The sequence below is a fragment of the Archocentrus centrarchus genome, chromosome 24, assembly GCF_007364275.1.
Source record: "Archocentrus centrarchus isolate MPI-CPG fArcCen1 chromosome 24, fArcCen1, whole genome shotgun sequence".
Taxonomy (NCBI): domain Eukaryota; kingdom Metazoa; phylum Chordata; class Actinopteri; order Cichliformes; family Cichlidae; genus Archocentrus; species Archocentrus centrarchus.
The window spans coordinates 1,501,004-1,521,483 of record NC_044369.1 but is presented as its reverse complement, the minus strand read 5'-3'; the positions used below and the strand labels follow the sequence as shown (position 1 = coordinate 1,521,483).

At 48.8% G+C, this 20,480-nt stretch overlaps 1 protein-coding gene across 5 annotated transcripts in view; it reads left to right on the top strand.

The window, feature by feature from the left end:
• Positions 1 to 20,480, top strand: part of myo6a (myosin VIa) — a 150,240-nt gene that overhangs the window by 11,419 nt on the left and 118,341 nt on the right. For all 5 annotated transcript variants that reach the window (XM_030721419.1, XM_030721418.1, XM_030721417.1 and 2 more), the window contains exon 2: positions 18,321 to 18,455. In XM_030721419.1, the coding sequence (XP_030577279.1) occupies positions 18,339 to 18,455 (117 nt within the window). In that variant the 5' untranslated portion in view covers positions 18,321 to 18,338. The remainder of the gene's footprint in view (positions 1 to 18,320; positions 18,456 to 20,480) is intronic.

Below are 20,480 nucleotides of genomic sequence, written 5' to 3'. Positions count from 1 at the left end.
TACAGTTTTTATTGGGGTTAGACTTCAACTTGAGGAGGATGACTCCTGTCAATGTTTAATCTGGATTACAGGCAGTTTATAAAGGATCAGCACTTCAGAAAACCCCGACGTCGGCTGAAATCGCAGAGAAGCAGCTCCGGGCAGGTCACACAGTGATGTTTCTGACACAGGATAACTCACGCTCTCCAACAGTCTGGGATGGCTCATTTTGTTCATTTAAAAGTTTGTACAGAAGAAGAAGATTTAATTATTGATCAATAAAATTTACTGTCTGAGCTCATTGGACTGCAGTAACAGTTTATTAGGGGTGTGTTTCTCTAACGTGTCGCAATGTAGATGCAGAGCTCAGCATCAGATACATCAGAGCTCATTAAACTGTGAGGACCAGGTTCAGTTTAATTCTGTGTGTGTGTGTGTGTGTGTGTGTGTGTGCATGGACTTCCATTACCAACACTGTGAGGACCAGGTTCAGTTTAATTCTGTGTGTGTGTGTGTGTGTGTGTGTGTGTGTGTGTGTGTGTGTGTGTGTGTGTGTGTGCGTGTGTGTGTGTGTGCATGGACTTCCATTACCAACACTGTGAGCAGCAGGTTCAGTTTAGTGCAGACTGGGAGGACCGCTTCAAAAGAATTTTTCAGACATTGTTTTAATGTTTGATTTGGGATTAAGGTGTGTGTGTTCGTCTGTGTGTGTGTGTGTGTGTGTGCACAGTTAGTGACACACTGGTTTCTGCCTCAGTGAAAGGGATCACCTGCTAACACGCCCTGTTCAGACCGGTGTTTCTCGTGGGTGCGGCTGCAGCCGGTGGATTGCTTCAAAGAATTCTGGGTAACCTTTGTGACGAGCGCTCTGATATAACAGGGAGGGTTTTTAAATAAACACAGTTTCACACAGAAAGTTTAGATGATATCAGCGTCGGTTTGATCGGTAACACGAGGATGTTTGAGAAGCTGCAGTTTGGTTTAAGGGGAGGGTTACCTGTGCAATACCATTACACAGAACATATGAACACCAGTGTTTCAGAGGTGGCAGGAGTGGGTCAGCTACCTACTGGGAAGTCAGTGATTCGATCCCTGGCTCCTCCAGTCTGCTAAACCCCGAGATTTGTAGTAGATAGCACTATGGGTGTTCAACTGAGTAGAAGTGTGCTGTGTAAGTACCAGTCAGTGAAGTCAGTAGAAATAATGTAATGATGCATCTTCTGGTGAGTTTACTCGCCTCATCTTTAACGTGAGCTGTTGTTTGGTGCTCTGCGCAGCACAGGTATCAATTTACCTGAGGGTAAAGTGTCAGATTTATTTAAGACTTGCAGTTAGCCAGTCTGTGACTAACCTGCATCACATTAATCTGAGCTAAATTAAGACTGGTCTAACCCTACAGACCAGTCTAAACTATCTTTGTGAAACAGTTCCCAGGCACTGCTGGGATTGTGTTGTGATGCTAAGTGGCAGCCTTAACACTGCATAAGAAATGAATATGTGGGTGAGCTGCTGATGTTGTCATTGTGCCATCAGAAGCGTTGTCATGTTGCAGTTGTGCGTGAGGAGGAAACTGAAAGTCTGCCTGTGTAACCCTGATGTCGTCCTGTGCAGCTGTGAGAGGCAGAAACACGCTTTTCTCTGCAGTCACAGAATAAATGATAAAACCGAGGAGCCGTTAGCTGACGGGAGATAACACAACGAGGTAATCAGGTGTCCTCGCTTCATGTCACGGAGTAAATGGTGTGTGGGAGTGACTTTGACTATTCTGCCTACCTAAAAATATACATGTAATATCTGTGAGGGACTCATAGGGGCTTATATTTATTAAAGTTTGCTGCTGTGGGGGTTGGTGTCTAAAAGCGATTTGTTTTATCGTGACTCTTTGACAGTGCATTAAAAATGTCAGACGGCATTCAGACTCCAGTGCTGGAGTCTGCATAATTAGCTGTAATGTTTCTGCCACTAAATCGGCCCAGACCGTTCACCCATCCATTTACTAACAGTCGTTGGGGCCGCAGTCTAAACACACCCGCCTCTCCTCGGCCTCCTCCTCCACCAGCTCTTCTGGGGGAGATGTTCCCGAGCCAGCCGGGAGTCATTATCTCTGCAGCGTCTCCTCCCAGTTGGACATGGCCGAAACACCTCCCCTCACCCAGGAGGCGTCCTGTTCCCGTACCTTTGCATGTGGAGGAGCACTTTAGGCTCTCATCTTCAGATGAAGCTCGTTTCTGCTGCTTGTATTCATGATCTTATTCTCTCTGTAACTGCCCACAGCTCGTGGCTGCAGGTGAGGGTGGGAACGGGAATCACCAACTTCACCTTCACGCTCAGCTCCCTCTGTACCACAAATATACAAGATCAAATGAACCTGAACAATGACTTTCCAACTGTATGTACATACGCTCATAACATTTGCTTTACATGTGGGCGCTTGTGTTTTGAAAAATACCTGGAGGGGACTCTTATTGGCTCTTGTGTTCACGGCAGAGCCACACCTGTAGGAAAGGTTCATTTCAGCTGTTTGTATCCTCGTATTTCCAGAAGCTCCAAATAAAGAAACTAGTTTTATTTCCCCCTCGCGGTCCGCTGCCTCTGCTGACTGCCCCTCTGTTATTGTCAGCCTGCCCTCTGCGGGGGGGGGGGGGGGGTCTATGAACTCATTACAGGCTCTGTGCTCACCACGTGACCCGGCTCGCCAACAATCAGCTGTTTGTCAGCGCAGGAGTGGGTCGACACACATACGACCGCAGGCTGATTCGAACAGCACTTCCTGTGCTGCCGTGAGGAGCGCCGTCCTCGGAGTCACGGCTGCAGTTTGTTTCTGACCGCTCGGCTACATAAAACAGAGTTTAACGCTGCTGTAAGGTGCTTCACGATGATATTTAACACATCAAGTCCTGTGAAGCAGGAACAGGTGGTGTGTTACAGCTTTTTATTCCTCTATAATTAATTTTCACCTGCCTGCCTATAAAACACAGCACCTCATTAAAGAATAAACCTGATTTCTCTGATGCCTTTGACCTCGTTTGGCCAGGAAGTCCCACTGAGATCAATCACAGGAGAATCCAGGCTGAATTAGCAGCCGTACAACCTCACTACCAAGCCTGTGCAACATGTATAGGTGGGTGTTTGTGCCCTCACAGCCCTACAGGTGCCCAACCACCAGGTTTTGCCCCGGCCCCCCAGTGTTCTCCCTCTCAGACTTTCCCTCGTCCTGTGCTCGGCCTCTGTGGTCTCCGTTACAGCGCTGGTGTTTATCAGCGGGTGTTCAGTCAGCTCTGATTTGTTTTTAATGCGGTTGCGTGAAGCTGAAATAACCAGAAGCGCAAAGACAACAGTGTGCGAACTAAAAACACCTCCTGCCGCGGTGTGACTCAGGTCTCACTACGAGGCTCAGCTGAATCAAACGCTGCTCCTCTCGTGGGAAAGAAATCTGCTCCAACTCGTCACAGTCACCATCGTTTGGCTTCAAATCAGCTGCTGGCTGGAGCGATGAGTTTTCACAACCTTTCCTCATGCCCCAGTGACAGCCTATGACGGCCCATCGAACCGTCTGAACAGCATCCTCTGTGTGGCATGACGCCCGTTTTAAAAGCTCTTACATGAAGGTGACTCTGACCTGTACTCTGCCCTGCATCAGGATGTTTTTTCCAGTCATTTAACTCTGAAGAACCGGTTGGTTGTTTGACAACATTATCATATTTTCCCGCTTTTGTTCATTATCCAGCTGAGCTGCTATTATACCAGCGGGACGTTTGAATATGTAAACTGTGAAAGATGTTTGGCTTGTAAACGAACACCGATCGTGTTTGTAGTGGAAGTGAAAAGGCTGCGAGGAGCAGGTGTGTCAGGCTGAAATAAAAGGACGCTGCGTTGCTAAGCTGAAGGCGGATTGGTGTTGAAATTAAAATCAGTGATTCAGATGAATTTGTAAATGTGGATTCAAAGGTTGTTGACCTTGGAAGCAGTAGCTTCTAGCTTTGTGAGTCACTGCACTTCTAAAATAGTGGTGGGATTTACATTTGTTATGCAAACTTAATGGTCAGCAGGAGATCGCATGGTGGTGAAATACAGTTTGAGTGTTTAAATATTAAAGGGCACCTTTGAACTTGTCATGGCCGGGGAGGAAACGGACGAGGAAGGACAAACACGCAGGACTCCGGAGATGGGCATAACTTAAAGGCATTTATTAATGTAGGGAAAAACAATACAAAAACCGTTCAGAAGGGAGACGAAGGGGAACCACAGGGAGCACAGGAACACACGGGCACACAACATCAATGACGCGACAGAGAACAAATGAAAACTGAGGGCTTAAATACACAATGGGTAATCAGGGCAAGAGGAAACAGCAGGGAACAACAGGTGAGGCAAATGAAACTAATCACACGGGGGGAAGCAAAACTAGACACGAAGCACAGGGAAATCATACTGACAAAATAAAACAGGAAGTGATAAACCAAGGAACACGCAGACGAGTCACAACACGGGGAACAAGACAAACATACTGGGAGGAGAAGCTCAGGAAATAAACTAAACACAAAACGCTGGGCAAACGGCCCAGGACGTGACAGTACCCCCCCCTTAAAGGCCGGCTCCCGACGGCCAAAACCAGAAAACAAAACCAGACAAGGGCGGGAGGCGGGGGACCAGGAGGGAGGGCCCGAAACAAAAACAAAGACAGGGAGCAAAACAGAAATCACAGGGCGTGAACAAAACAAATCAAACCCCTACAGGAAGAAAACAAAAACACAGGACCAGAACAAAAGGCGACGGCACAAGGCCGGAGACAGCCCAACATGGGGCATCAAAATGAGGCAGAGCAGAGGCAACACAGTCCAAACAAGAACAAAACACGGGGACGAGAAGCAAAAACAGGATGAAACAAAAGCGACGGCACAAGGCTGGGGAACTCCAAAATCCAACACATGGGTCAAAGTCCACGAACAGAGCAGGAGCTAAAACAAAACAAAACAAAACAAAAGAGCAGGGGAAAAAACAGTCCACAGTTCAGGGGAGTCAATGGGAAATCCAAAACAAAAAACACACAGTTCAGGAGGCCGCAGAGGCCAAGGGGCCACAAAGCAAAGTCCCAACGAGGGAGGCCGACCGCGCTCCCAGCGGCGGCGGCGACGAGGACGAGGAGGAATCACTGGAGGCCGACCGCGCTCCCAGCGGCGGCGGCGACGACGAGGGGGAGTCACTGGAGGCCGACCGCGCTCCCAGCGGCGGCGACGGGGAGCAGGCACCGGCGGCCGACCGCGCTCCCAGCGGCGGCGGCGACGGGGAGCAGGCACCGGAGGCCGACCGTGCTCCCAGCGGCGGCGGCGGAGACGAGGAGAAGACACTGGAGGCCAACCGCGCTCCCAGCGGCGGCGGCGGAGACGAGGAGAAGACACTGGAGGCCAACCGCGCTCCCAGCGGCGGCGGCGGCGACGACGACGACTCACCAGAGCCGCAACATGCCCGGACTCCCCTGAGCCCAGGGCGGTCAAGGACACAGGAAACTCGGAAGGTCCGAACCGAGCGGGACCCCCTGGCGGCTCGGACTGAGCGGAACACTCCGAAGACTCCGGAGGCTCGGACTGAGCGGGACCCCCTGGCGGCTCGGACTGAGCGGGACCCCCTGGCGGCTCGGACTGAGCGGGACCCCCTGGCGGCTCGGACTGAGCGGGACCCCCTGGCGGCTCGGACTGAGCGGAACACTCCGAAGACTCCGGAGGCTCGGACTGAGCGGGACCCCCTGGCGGCTCGGACTGAGCAGGACCCCCTGGCGGCTCGGACTGAGCGGAACACTCTGAGGACTCTGGCGGCTCGGACTGAGCAGGACTCTCCGGATGCTCGAACACTGGATGCGCAGGCTGGGGCTGCTTTGCAAGGCATAGTGCGGGTGAGTCTGATGGTGAGGATGATGGCAACATGGGAGTTAACTGGGACTCTGACTCAGAGACCAGAGACTCAACAGCAGTCGACGGGAGAGACCGGGGCTGAGACAAAGAAGCTGAGTGCGTGGGAGCTGACCCTGGGGAAGCTGAGTGCGTGGGAGCTGACCCTGGGGAAGCTGAGTGCGTGGGAGCTGACCCTGGGGAAGCTGAGTGCGTGGGAGCTGACCCTGGGGAAGCTGAGTGCGTGGGAGCTGACCCTGGGGAAGCTGAGTGCGTGGGAGCTGACCCTGGGGAAGCTGAGTGCGTGGGAGCTGACCCTGGGGAAGCTGAGTGCGTGGGAGCTGACCCTGGGGAAGCTGAGTGCGTGGGAGCTGACCCTGGGGAAGCTGAGTGCGTGGGAGCTGCCCCTGGGGAAGCTGAGTGCGTGGGAGCTGACCCTGGGGAAGCTGAGTGCGTGGAAGCAGGCCGGGAGACGACTGGCTGCGTGGAAGCAGGCCGGGAGACGACTGGCTGCGTGGAAGCAGGCCGGGAGACGACTGGCTGCGTGGAAGCAGGCCGGGAGACGACTGGCTGCGTGGAAGCAGGCCGGGAGACGACTGGCTGCGTGGAAGCAGGCCGGGAGACGACTGGCTGCGTGGAAGCAGGCCGGGAGACGACTGGCTGCGTGGAAGCAGGCCGGGAGACGACTGGCTGCGTGGAAGCAGGCCGGGAGACAGAAAGAGCAGACTGCAAGCTAGAGAGGGCAGACTGCGTGGAAACTGACTGAGAGCTAGGGAGAGCTGACTGCGTGGAGACAGACTGAGAGCTAGGGAGAGCTGAGGCTGAGGGAGACCCTGCTGCTGCCGCTAACGCTGAAAACCGATGCGAAGGCTTGGACCTGGTTGCCCCCACCCGCGGAGCAGGAACGGGTGCAGAGGTCAGCCCGTCCGTGGCTGCCCCCACCCGCGGAACAGGAACGGGTGCAGAGGTCAGCCCGTCCGTGGCTGCCCCCACCCGCGGAACAGGAACGGGTGCAGAGGTCAGCCCGTCCGTGGCTGCCCCCACCCGCGGAACAGGAACGGGTGCAGAGGTCAGCCCGTCCGTGGCTGCCCCCACCCGCGGAACAGGTACGGGTGCAGAGGTCAGCCCGTCCGTGGCTGCCCCCACCCGCGGAACAGGTACGGGTGCAGAGGTCAGCCCGTCCGTGGCTGCCCCCACCCGCGGAACAGGTACGGGTGCAGGGGGAGCTGGAGCCAAGGGAGCGGGAGCAGGGTGAGCAGAGGGAGCTGGAGCTAACTGAGGGGTCTGAGACTGCGACTGAGGAGGAGCTGGAGCTACAGCTGACTGGGAACACTGCGACTGAGGAGGAGCTGGAGCTACAGCTGACTGGGAACACTGCGACTGAGGAGGAGCTGGAGCTACAGCTGACTGGGAACACTGCGACTGAGGAGGAGCTGGAGCTACAGCTGACTGGGAACACTGCGACTGAGGAGGAGCTGGCGCTACAGCTGACTGGGAACACTGCGACTGAGGAGGAGCTGGCGCTACAGCTGACTGGGGAGACGAGAAGGCTGGAGCTACAGCTGAGGTCTGTGGCGCTGGCTGTGGATGAAGGGTGGTGATGACAAAGTCTTTCACGAGCCCATGCAGAGAGTCCAGCAGCCAAGGATGGTCACACACTAGCCCTTGCAGTTTGGCTGTGATAGCTTTTTGCTCAATCTCGCATGGGTCAGACAGCAGCTCAAAGACCAACGAGTCCACCCACCGAATGATGGTCTGCTTTGCCACCTCAGGGAGGGGAAAAGCAGCGGGGTCCTGTGAACGTTTGTCCTTTTTAGTGGGTTGTTTTGTTCTGTTGGGCCGAGATGCATGAGTTTCTGCCTCCAAAATGTCCACCATCAGGGGAGAATCGATTATCTCTACATCGGCGGGTAGCCAAGAGAGATCTGGCTGGCAGCTGGTGGTGTGAGAAAGCCCCTTATCCCAAACGGTTGTGATACTGGAGTCAGTCTTACTCACAGAGACGGTAGTTTGCGCATGACGCGGTGACAATATCCGCGGCGTTATACCGCTCGGGTCTGGGGGGGCCCCCCACCGATGCTGCCGGGAACTCCCCCTCCTCCGTGGCCGCCGCGACTGCAGTGGAAGGGGGAAGCCAGTGAGCGGAGCCGCAGATGAAGGACACTGACGGGCACTGTTCTGAAATGCTGGGCCCCCCAGCGCCAGACGAGTGCCGTTGAAGTAGCCGGAGCTAGCCAGGTCTTTAGTATGGTCGCGTCGTTCTGTCATGGCCGGGGAGGAAACGGACGAGGAAGGACAAACATGCAGGACTCCGGAGATGGGCATAACTTAAAGGCATTTATTAATGTAGGGAAAAACAATACAAAAACCGTTCAGAAGGGAGACGAAGGGGAACCACAGGGAGCACAGGAACACACGGGCACACAACATCAACGACGCGACAGAGAACAAATGAAAACTGAGGGCTTAAATACACAATGGGTAATCAGGGCAAGAGGAAACAGCAGGGAACAACAGGTGAGGCAAATGAAACTAATCACACGGGGGGAAGCAAAACTAGACACGAAGCACAGGGAAATCATACTGACAAAATAAAACAGGAAGTGATAAACCAAGGAACACGCAGACGAGTCACAACACGGGGAACAAGACAAACATACAGGGAGGAGAAGCTCAGGAAATAAACTAAACACAAAACGCTGGGCAAACGGCCCAGGACGTGACAGAACTTGGTGTAAATATGGGATACATGAATAATAGCAGTTGAGAAGTATCTTCTGTAACACGTGTTATGTATTGTAATAATAATCTGGCATATCCTGATGGTTGCTATCCAGGTGGACCCCGCCTCTCGCCCTATGACAGCTGGGACAGGCTCACACCTGACACCCTGGAAAGGAAGAAAATGAATGGATGTACATAATTAAGAAATATATGTCACAGTATGAACCAACCTGTGGATATATATATATATATATATATATATATATATATATATATATATATATATATATATATATATATATATATATATCCATCCATCCATCCATCCATCCATTCTCTTCTGCTTATCCGGGGCCGGGTCGCGGGGGCAGCAGCCTAAGCAGACAAGCCCAGGCTTCCCTCTCCTCAGCCACCTCCTCCAGCTCATCCGGAGGGACCCCAAGGCGTTCCCAGGCTAGCCGAGAGATATAATCTCCCCAGCGTGTCCTGGGTCTACCACGGGGCCTCCTCCCGGTGGGACATGCCTGGAACACCTCGCCCAAGAGGCGGCCAGGAGGCATCCTAATCAGATGCCCGAGCCACCTCAACTTGTGTCCCAGTGATCCCAGGAGCTATGTTGCCTGGGGGCTTGTCCCCCAGGTAGGGTCTCCCATGGCAAACTGGTCCTGGGTGAGGGTCCAGACAAAGAGCGGTTCAGAAGACCCCCATGTTTGTAAAGCAAGGGAACAGTTTACCCTGCCCGGGATAGGGTTACCGGGGCCCCACCCTGGAGCCAGGCCTGGGGAGGGAGCTCGAGGGAGAGCGTCTGGTGGCCGGGCATTAGCCCGTGGTGCTCGGGTGGGCGCAGCCCGAACAGGTTACATGGGCCCGCCCTCCTGTAGGCCCACCACCCGTAGGAGGCGTCGTAGGGGTCGGGTGCAGTGTGTGTCGGGCGGTGGCTGAGGGCGGAGGCCCTGGCGGACCGATACCCAGCTGTCGAGACTGTATGTATATTTGTGTGACTGAAAGCTCTGCTTTTTTAAACTGTCAGGAGTGAAAAACATCTAAAAAGAGTTTAACCTCTGAGCAGGGGCAAGAGCGGGTCGTCTACTTATCAGAAGGTCGGTGGTTCGATCTTTCGCTTGTCCAGTCTACATGGGTAAGATACCCAAGCCTGGGTTGTGTAAGTGTTAGCTCAGGTGTAGTGCTTGTGTGAATGAAGCTTGTAGTAAGAAAGCACTTTGAGTGCTCAGAGTAGAAAAGCTCTCTGTAAGGACCAGTGCATTTTAACATCCACCAGTGAAGCCTGTAAGAGGATGTTAGGGTTGCATTTTAGCCACTGTTAAGATGTTACCATTCAGATCAAGTGAGGCCGGTCAGTGTCACATGTTATAGTAACCATCATTACAGACTTGGTTAATAGTGGTTAACAGTGTCCTGCAGTGATGAAGCTTCTTTTAATAAGCAGAGCATTGCAGTGGTAACATTCATTAGACTGTGGTTACTTTGTTCTCACTTCAGTTTCACCAGCTGTTTGTTTGATTTAGGAAAAACACAGACTGTATGTAAAAGATGGACATTGCCACTGTGCTGTCACACTCATAGACAGTATAAAACATGAGTGGAGCCTCCAGGTCAGAATAATGAAGCCAGTCCAGGAGTGCCTTAATCCGACATCCTCTCTGATAGCTGTGAATAGACTCTGGGTCTTATAGACGTCTTGGCTCCTGTAAACACTTTCCTGCTGAGTTTATGGGCTCATTCGTTCATTTTGGGTCAGACTGAACACAAAATTCAGTCTGTTTTGTAAATGTTGGTCATACTGCGTTTAAAAATGTAGTATTGTCCCGGGTCTTCCCATTGGCTAACGATAAACTTAAGCCAATCAGCATGCCCTGCTGTATCCTCCTTTCCAGGATAAATTTTGAATAACGTCCATAATTTACAAAGCAAGCCTTCTGTTTTCTTAAATAAAATAATCAGGAAAGGGCTCACTGAGGTCACACATTAATGGAGCAGAGGGCTGTTCTCTGATAGGTCCTTCCATGTGTCACCTATATGCAGTTTAGGGGAAAAATTATGACCAAGACTCTGTCACACTGTTGGCACGCAAATGCACTGCAGGAAAACTGATAGTTATATTAGTGATTTTAAAAGTTTTCTAAGTGTAATTGATTATTTTAACAGTAAAATAAATATTTGATAAGTTGAGCTCACCATTTATTTGCAGTGGTTATTGTGAAGTGTTATGAAAGAAGAAATGCTTACATGTACACAGTTTTCAGACAGTATCTGTGGTGATCTGACCTCAGTGTGTCTGTTATATTGCAGCAGCATTAAGCTGGCTGCCTTCTGATAAACTCCTCCAGCTTCTTAATTTAAATGCACTTTCCTGTTTAACTAAAAACAACTTTAATTTCTGTCTCTCTGTTTACCGATTTCACTCTGAGACACTTCCATTATTATGATGGTCCAGTCTGAATAATCAGCAGTTACTCACCTCTCGGCCTCTTTAATGCTTCACCTGAATGACTCTGTTAATGAAACCGTGCTGCAGAGGATGCTGACAGCTGGAGACGGGTTAGCTGAGAGGCTAAACTTGCATGCAGGATTTTAATATTTAGGGCAGCAGCTGGAAATAGATTCAGGCCTTTTAGTTTCAGGCTTTGGCAGAAAAAAACCTGAACGTGATGGTGAGCGAGGCTCAGCTCTGCTGTTGGCTGACTGTCGGTGGTGCTTTGTGGGTTTTTTTTTAATTAGCTGCTTCAGACAGGAGGATCAGTCATCCCTGCAGCTCTTGGAGCTTCACGGTGAAACCAACAATTATCGAGTGCAGCGTTCAGGGTCTAAAATTAGCTGCTGAGTCAGTCTAATGTTAAATTTAGTGAGCAGTAAGGAAGGCTTTTCAGGTTTCTGCTGTCAGGAATCAGAAGGTTGATGAACGGCAGCTTTGACCTGCTTGTTGCTTCACAGCTGTGATGTGTGCACGTTTTGCTTTCACTGGAAGAACTACATATCTCATTACACATGGACCAGTGACGTTTTTTAATTAATGAGACAAACATCTGCAGTTTTCAGCAAAGGGTGTCATAAACTTAAAAACTAAACCTTTTAGTTCACTAAAAAAAAAAGATGAAAATTATTTACTTTTAATCTTTGCTAATATGGCTAAATGTGTCAACCACGAGAAGGTACTGATGCAGATGTTACAGATGTTTAGTGAGACTGGGTCGGCCAGCGAGTCGAGTGTTTTAATTCCTGATCTAAAAATCTGAACTTCTGCCTCTGAAAAATGTCTGCTACAGTATAACAGCCTGATCTGAGTAAACTGACCTGAAACCAGCAGATCCACTCTGGAAACTCTAAATTTCAGCATCAGATTAAAGCTGCGGGCGTGTGGCTGCTTTAAGGACTGCACTGTTATTGGCTGCTGCTCGAAGAAGTTCCCCATCGTTTCCTGGTTGGCGTTGGAGCCACTAATTACATCACGTTGCCGTGTGTCGGTGTGATTCGGCCTCAGAGCACCTGAGGATGGCTCGGGGGGGGGGGGGGGGGGGGGTGCCTGAAGGGCCTCCTCAGTTACACATGGCAGACCTGTTGGGTTTGGGCCACGTTGGGATGCTGCATGTGTGAAACACGGTGGTGGCGCTCTTTCATTGCAGTTTTGTGGATGGCGCTGTGGAGCCATTTTTCACAGTGTCGCGTACAGAGCCCATAAAATCCATAAACTGTTACCACTTATTGAAATATGAAAGTTTAATAACTGCTTCACCAGTGCACAGATTAATGCTTCAGTCTAGAGTGCTAGCTGATGTTACCAGTAAAAGAAACACTGCCAGGATGAAGGCGACACAGCTCAGCTTCATTAGTGGAACGAAGACTCTTTGATCCTTCGTCCCAGCAGGTTTTATTGGTGTTGCTCAGCTCAGTTTAACAGTGATTACATCACTTCCTGTGAGCAGCAGCAGGAGGTGCTCGCTGGGTCTCTGGTGGTCTGTGGCTGCACCAAGCTGCCACAGCAGGTTTGATCTCGTCTTTATCCGACCCGCTCTGTGTGTGATTGTCCTGGAAGAAAGCGGACGGCTTTAGACTTATGATGGGAAACTATATAAATATATATAAAGGGCTTTTTCCACAGTTTGTTTTTATAAGCTTCTGTAGACTAAATGATTTCTGTCTCGTTAACAGTAGTAGCAGTATAGGTTCACCTTAATGTTTCTGTGGTTAAAAACGTAACAGTGAACAGATTAAAAACAAACACATCACCAAATATCATTTTAAACATGAACGTTTCCCCACAGTTTCTCGGTTAAGAGAAGAACTTGTGGAATAGCTCATAATAAAAGTCTTCATAGTTGCAGCTCTGCTGATTAATGTTAATGTGCTCATTAAATAGGACACACAGTGTTAAAAGTATTCATCACAACCAGCTGCAAATTAAAACGTGTCATTATTCATAATAACAGCTGCAGACTCAGATCAATGCTTTATCTGTAATACTTCAGGGATATTTTTACTGTTGTTTCCAGTATTTTTGATATTAAGTACATCTTCACCATAATCTGATCTTTTAGATATCTTATAACCTTACATGCAGTCTTACTTTTAATAAAGGGGTTATATTTATGCCCTTCAGATAATAAAACACAACGATTACGGCTAATTATAGTTTGGTTACATCAGTCTGACGTTAACAGAAAACCAAACATTGATTTTTATTTTCAGTTTAATATTTTTGGAACTGAAATCATTGATTAACTGCATGCTCCTGAATCTCATTTGATGATGTGATGCTTCTCTTTATAACATGTGAATCAAAGATTTATAAATGAGACCTGCAGCTGTTTTTACAGCGTGATGATTGACTGAAAGGTTCCTCTGCAGACAGTCGGGTGGCTTCATTTTAAACTCTCTCCTGCAGTTTGAAGCTGGCGGTGTCATCACGGGTTCTGCTGCCGCTCAGTTTGGATATTGACCTCATAGTTTTTTCCCCGTTTGAATGAACTTCCTGGTGATCAGTCATCCATTTGTAAGTGCAGGGTCAAACATCCCGGCCGAGCAGCTCCTGAGTCGCGGTTGAGATCGTATCAGTAGATCATTACATTTTACAGCATTCATCTGTCCGGCTCTCTGAGCCATCAGAACCAGCTACACACACACACACACACACACACACACACACACACACACACACACACACACACACACACACACACACAACTGTCTTCAGGCAAACTTCTTGACTTGGTCTACACTGCAGCAGTCTTTACTTTGACTAAGTAAGTCACATAAATTGACCTGGGAAATGATAATCTGGTTAATTAAAACATCTGTGCCTTGCAGAGAGGCTTTGAGGTCAAGCTGCCACTTTGGGTTTTATTCAGAAAGGTTGATTTAATCCTAAAACTGCCTTCACATGAAAAATGGCAAATTAGAGTGAAACCCGAACCCTTGAGCCCTACAGTGCCTGGATCTGGTGGCTCTGCTGTGCTTCAGGGGTCATGGTTTGGGTCCACTTGTCTCCTCAGAGGGGGAGGGGTCACTTCAGTGATGACACATTTCTATCCTGAAGGCAGGATCAATATAGCCTTATCTGAGGCACAGAAGGGCCCGCTGGACGGTCTGCTGAGGATCAACCCAGCTACCGTATTTTCCGGAGTATAAGTCGCACTTTTTTTCATAGTTTGGCTGGGGGTGCGACCTATACTCCGGAGCGACGTATATGTGACATTTATAACACATGAACCAAAATACTCCAGCCACTTGACATCTCCGTGAACTGCAGCTTTAAGGCAGTCTTGCGTAACCTGTGGGCGCAGTGGATGATGGATGGAGAGCACAGCTTAACGGCAACTGGGAGAATGCGCCACCCAACTTTCCTGGAAGTCATTGGATGGATCAAGAAAACATGGGCTTCAGTGACAAACCATCCTGTTGGGATTCAGAAAGGCTGGAATAATTGGAACTGCAGCTGACGACGAGTCTGACTAACGCGACACAGAAGAGGAAGCGGCGCTTCGTCTACGGAGTGTACGGAGTTGTTTAGAAGTGACACCGAGGATGAAGAATTCAATGGATTGATGGTTTGGTTAACTTGTTAGTATGTTCTTTATGCTATGGTTATCTGAATAACTTAATGTTACGTTAACATACCGAACACGTGTTCGTTGTGCGTCATGTAGCTGAATGTGCTACGTTAGCATAACGTAGGCGTAACCGTGTTCGTCCTGTTCTTTAATCCATTATTATTTTAAATTGCCGTTCAAGATGGAATTTCTGCTCTGGGTCTCGGATTCTATCAACCCCCCCCCCCCCCCCCCCCCCAAAAAAAAGAGCGACTTATAGTCCAGTGCGACCTATATATGTTTTTTCTTCTTTAATATGCATTTTTTGGCTGGTGCGACCTATACTCCGGAGCGACGTATAGTCCGAAAAATACGGTAAATGCTTTTGGGAGAATCTGGACCAACAGATTAAATCATCAGTCATCCATCTTGTAGCGTTCAGGAAACTTGAAGGTTCAAAGTGCATTGAAACCCTTCTAGAGGCCCAACACCTTTTACTAAGATGCATTATGTTTGTACTTGTTTGCTTAAAGTACTGATTTGCCTGAAGCTCCTCTTGATAATCTATGTAAAAACCCTTCTGCAGGAAACGCTGTATCAGAAAGCCGTGTACCTGCCGTCCTACCTGTCTGCTTTTCTATTTGAAGTCCTGCGTATTAGAAGAAATATCTGCCCATAAAGCATGTTGAATTGAACAGATGATTGCTCCCAGTGGGCTGGGGAAGAGTTCCTGCCCTGAGCCAAAGAGCCTAAGTGTGGTTCACGAGTAATGGTAAATGGACAGGCTGATGGGTCCAGTACTGGTGTTATCCAGTCTGACCTTGGAGCATCCTGGAATACTTCAGGAGGAAGTTGTTTGAGGTTTGGGGGTGTCTCTGCTAGGATGAGCTTCACTCTCTTTAACCAGGCTTTGTTCAAATACAGCACAGTGGTTCCTCACTGCACTCATTAACTTCTACTTCATGTTGATGGCAGATGGGACAAACGGCTGCTCCTCTCAGGATATTTTCAGAATGGCTAACATGTTTGAACTTTTCTCCGCTGCAAACGAAGCAAAGCTAAGCAAAGATCTGCAGCTCAGTTTGCCAAAACGTGATGTCACCTCACTGAGAGTGAACGAGGCGAGAGGGTTGAAGCCTGAAACCCAAACCTGAGAGTCCTTCCTCAGGCTGCTGCTGCTCAGACTCCAGATAAGCAGAAGAACACGGATGGATTAAATATAAATTTAAGAGCCCACGCTCACCCAGCTGATAAACATGCATTTTTCTCCAGGGAAATACTCCCTGACAGACTAATACAAATACACAGTAATGAACATGGCTTCTTCCTGCTGCTCAGTTTGACCTTGTGACCTTTCAGTGAGCGTGCTGCTTCAGGACGCACTGTGATCAGGTTTGTTACTTCCTTGTGCACATGTGCGTTCAAACCGCTGACTCTCATCACGATGAACACCTGAGGGGATCGCACCTGTTGGTCTCCGGTTACAGCAGTTTCCAGGCTGCTCTAATAAAAGAGGCTCATTGTACGCAGACGGTGATGGTTTAATATCCCTAATTGGTTCTGATGGCCTCTTAGCGCGGCACTCAGACAGTGTGGGGTAATTATTTTAAGTTCCCACAGAAAAGCCTGCGCTGTTATTGCAGTTTGGCGGGAAGCCACCGTGTGTGCGGGGAGCTGCTGAATGATGGGAAGCTCTCCACGTCGGCCGCAGCTGTGTGGATGGAAACGAGCTGGCTCAGTGTCTCGGTTCTTATTGGCAGCCGAGTCGCTGCTCGGTGACCCCGACCCCTCTTAGCGGGGTCGTGATGCTCCTCGATGGCGCTTCTTTGGCTTTGGGAGGATGCTTAGTCATCCTCCACTGAAACACAAGCTTTCACTTCAGAGCTTCCAAGATGATCTCCGTGTTCCCACGGCAGGACTTTCACTGATTTAGGAGCTTCTTGTCCTTTAAAGGCTCATTTTAACTGTTAAAGTTAGCTTCATGATTCTTTAGCAGTGTTTATAACCTGGTTTCTGATTAAAGCTAACATAGAAATAGGAGAGCAGAAATTTTTGCTTTGCTCTGCTGCACAAAGGTTAGTGATTATCTTCTGGTTCATAGACTGAGGCAGGTTGGAGTTTCCCCCAGCTAATGTGAGACCTGCTGCGATGTGTGGTTTGGAGGCTGTGGCACTAACGAAAGCACAGGAAGCTGAGCTGGAGATGCTCAGATTTTCATTGGGAGTGAGCAGGATGGACAGAAATGAGTGTATCAGAGGGACGGCTCAGGCTGAGATGGTTTGGACATGTGCAGAGGAGGGATGAAGGTGGAGCTGCCAGGCAGGAGGAGAAGAGGAAGACCTCAGAGGAGGTTTGTGGATGTAGTGATGGAGGACATGCAGAGAGTTGGTGTGACAGAGGAGAAGATGAAGCTGGGATAGTGTCTGTAATCGTGCACCCCCAACACTTCCAGCCCTTTATTGTAGCAAACCTATAAATCAGGTTTACAACATTTTATTTATTTTCTACTTTGATTCCTTCCCAGATAGAAAAACGATGATCGGAAGCTGGAAGTCTGTTCTGTGTGCTTATAACCACGCTCCGGTCCTCGGGATGTGACCGCCGGTTTTCCGGGTTTCTGGTGGCAGGTTGTGGTGCGCTCTGCCTCCGGCTGCTTGTGCTCATAGAAACAATAGAGACCATATACATATACCGCGTGGCGGTGTGGGCGGCGCAGGTTCGAGTCCCGGCCTGTCGCCATTTTCTGCATGGCTCCCCCCGGTTCTCTCCTCCCGATTTCCTGTCTGTCTCCACTGCAACTATCAAACAGAGCCGTGAAAGGCCAAAAAAAAGAATAACAAACACTTTTTTCCATCTTTGCTCATCTCCTTAAATACTCTATATTTAATGTCACTTAGTTTAGGTTAGCTGTAATAATCTGCAACACTGGAAGCTGAACGGTCCTGATCCGTCACCCTGTGATTGTCTCACTGTGAGGCAGCAGTACCTGACCCCGCCTCGCTTGTTTCCCCGCCCCGTGTGAGTATCGGGGTCAGCGTCCCGCGTGGGGGTGACCCTGGTTCTGTTCCCGTATCGCTGCTGTAACGCGATTGGCTGCTGCTTTGACTCAGTAACGCTGCAGTTGGTTTGCCAGCTGCCACGGAGGCCCGGAGAGCTCAGGGGTCGGTGCCGTCTGTGTTTTCAGTCCATAGTTTGATGAATATTTAATGTTGGCTGAACTGAAGTCACAAAGAGACAGTTTGTCAACTTCTGATCTCATCATTGTATTTAAAAACTCTTCTGCACATCTGGCTTATAATATTGAACTTAAGCATAATAAAAATGCCTGATAAAAATGTCCTTCATCAGCGATGAGCCGACAAAATCGTGGCCTCGTTTCCTGTCTTGATGTTTTTATTTTTTTATAGTGCCCGTGACCGAATTATCCACTCAAAGATTTAAAGAATATCTTCCCACTGTGAGATCCAGTGTGACCGAGTTCACGATCTCTTCCCTCCACGTTTACAGTTCAGGCTTGATTGCAGCATCCTGTCAGAATGATTTGATTGGCTGTTTGTTCCTGGGGGGATTTGTATGTAGGAGTCAGGAATACGAGGATCTGAGCTGCAGCAAACCAAATCTTTGTGTATTACAGCCTGAGAGAGAGCGCGCTGCTGACTGTCGTGTTTTTGTGTGTCATGTTTTCCAGAGCCTTCGGAGCGGCGCGATGGAGGACGGGAAGCCGGTGTGGGCGCCACACCCAACGGACGGGTTCCAGCTGGGAACCATCGTGGACATCGGAGCCGACAGCCTCACCATCGAGCCCCTCAAACAGCGGGGAAAGGTGAGCGAGCTCCGGGGTTTACCGGCTCTGCTGGACTAGTTATGAAGTAGTTTACAGAGTTATTTACATCTGTCAGAGCTGAGAGTTTGATTTCTGTGTGGAGGACTCGGGTTGGATGTTCTGCTCCTCTTTAACTCAGTATTATATTAATAACACAAAACCAACAGTTTCATCACCAACAGCTAACATGAGGCTGTTAGTCAGCTAGCTCTAACTTAGTATCTGAGACTGGCAGCGTCATCACGTCCAGCTCAGCTTTTTGGTCTTTTTGATGAGGAATACGTGGAGCGTAAAAGGCTTTGAATCGATCAGCTCACTTCCTGGATGCCTCTCTGTTTCCTGCCAAGCCTTTCTACTACGTGTCCTCACCTGCTTAATGATTTAATGTGCCACTTAGTTCATGGGGATGAGGCCACCTTTCTGGAAGCAATAAAGCATCGTTCACTCAGCGAGTCGCCTCCGGGCCCTGCAGTTTGCAGCCTGCAGGTCTAATGTGCTCGAGTGCTGATTAATCAGAAGTGAAGTGGCTCTCCACATCAAGACAAACGGCCTTTCTTTCACATCCCCTCTAATCTCTATTAATTCACTGTCAGGTGTATCGCCTTCAGCAAAGCTTTTAATGTCACTGAGAGTTGGTTTCTGTGAAGAAAAGCCCCAGAAAGGCCTCAGCAGCGACACTGTTCCTCACTTATCATGTTTGCTGTAAAACACAGGATTGTCACTCAGTAATGGAAAGGTGTGTTTCCACACCTGTGTGACTCATGGACAGGAAAACTGTGTCAGTCCTGTGTTTTTACATCATCATCATCATATATTGGTCTGAGTGAGAGGGTCACAGATTAGAAAAGGTTTGCTTAACTGGCGTCCCGAACATTTCCTGGAATGAGTTGCAGCAATTTTACAGCCGTCATTCAGCGCTCACGCAGCCAGTTTTATGGTTTTTATCGCCCTCCTCACCATTTCTGTGCAGAAATATTTACCCCACCTTTTACTGCAGCTCTGGTCTTTGCACATTTGCACTACAAATGACAGCATAAAAACTTAACAGGACCTGCTGGCATTCAGAGAGATATTCCACATAAATGTCACACCCGGTTTTGTAAAGTTTGAAACGATCTCCATTATGGAGGGAAAATTACAACACTGACTGAGTTTTATGGAGCAAAGAACTCTGGGAAGTTGAGACGATCAGTTGTGCATATTAGTCATGATAAAATGAGTGCACCAGAATGAGGCTCACTGAATGCTCAGAGCTGAAAGTGATTTTTAAAGTGTTCACTGAGTCACAGCTGATGTGAGGAATCAGTCCACCTTAAATGTTGCAGTTCCTGCTGCTGCCTTCAGACAGCACAGACTCAGTATTATTTTCTCTGGTCTGAAGTGAATGTAAAACAGCACTGACCATAAATGACCTTTTCTTATTAGATAATCAGTATTTTTATCCTCTTCTGCTCTGTTAAAGACGCTGCTTTACACGGTTGATACCAGGTCAACATTTCCTGCATCCTTTCAAAATTAAAAGCCCTCTAGAGTTTCAGTGCACAGAAACCCTTCACTCTGTTGCAAGGCTTTTATTTTGAAATATTTGCAGGATCTTGAGTGCAAAAGTGATTGTCATTTAAAGAAACAAAAACATTAATTTGAACAAATGTATTAATAGCTGTGTTGTTATTATTAAGGGAGCGGCAGACAGAGACACAGGTAGAGACGTGAGATGTGAGCAGTGAAGCTGATGAAGCTGATCTCACAGCAGAGACGAAGCTGAAGCTCATAGACAGATGGCTTTATTATCTATTTATCAGGTCGGTCTAATATCTGATCATGTGTTCAGTTATAGCTGGCTACTGTTTGCAGACTTGCTGCTGTCACATAAGCTTAAGAAAAGCTGCTACAGCTAAACTGTGCACCTGCATCATCGGACCTGCATCATAAAACCTGCAGCATTACACTTCTGTGCACAGAGCGCGTCATGGATCACATTAATAAAGAGCTTTTTTTCCGATGTGCATCACAAGTTGCCTCTCA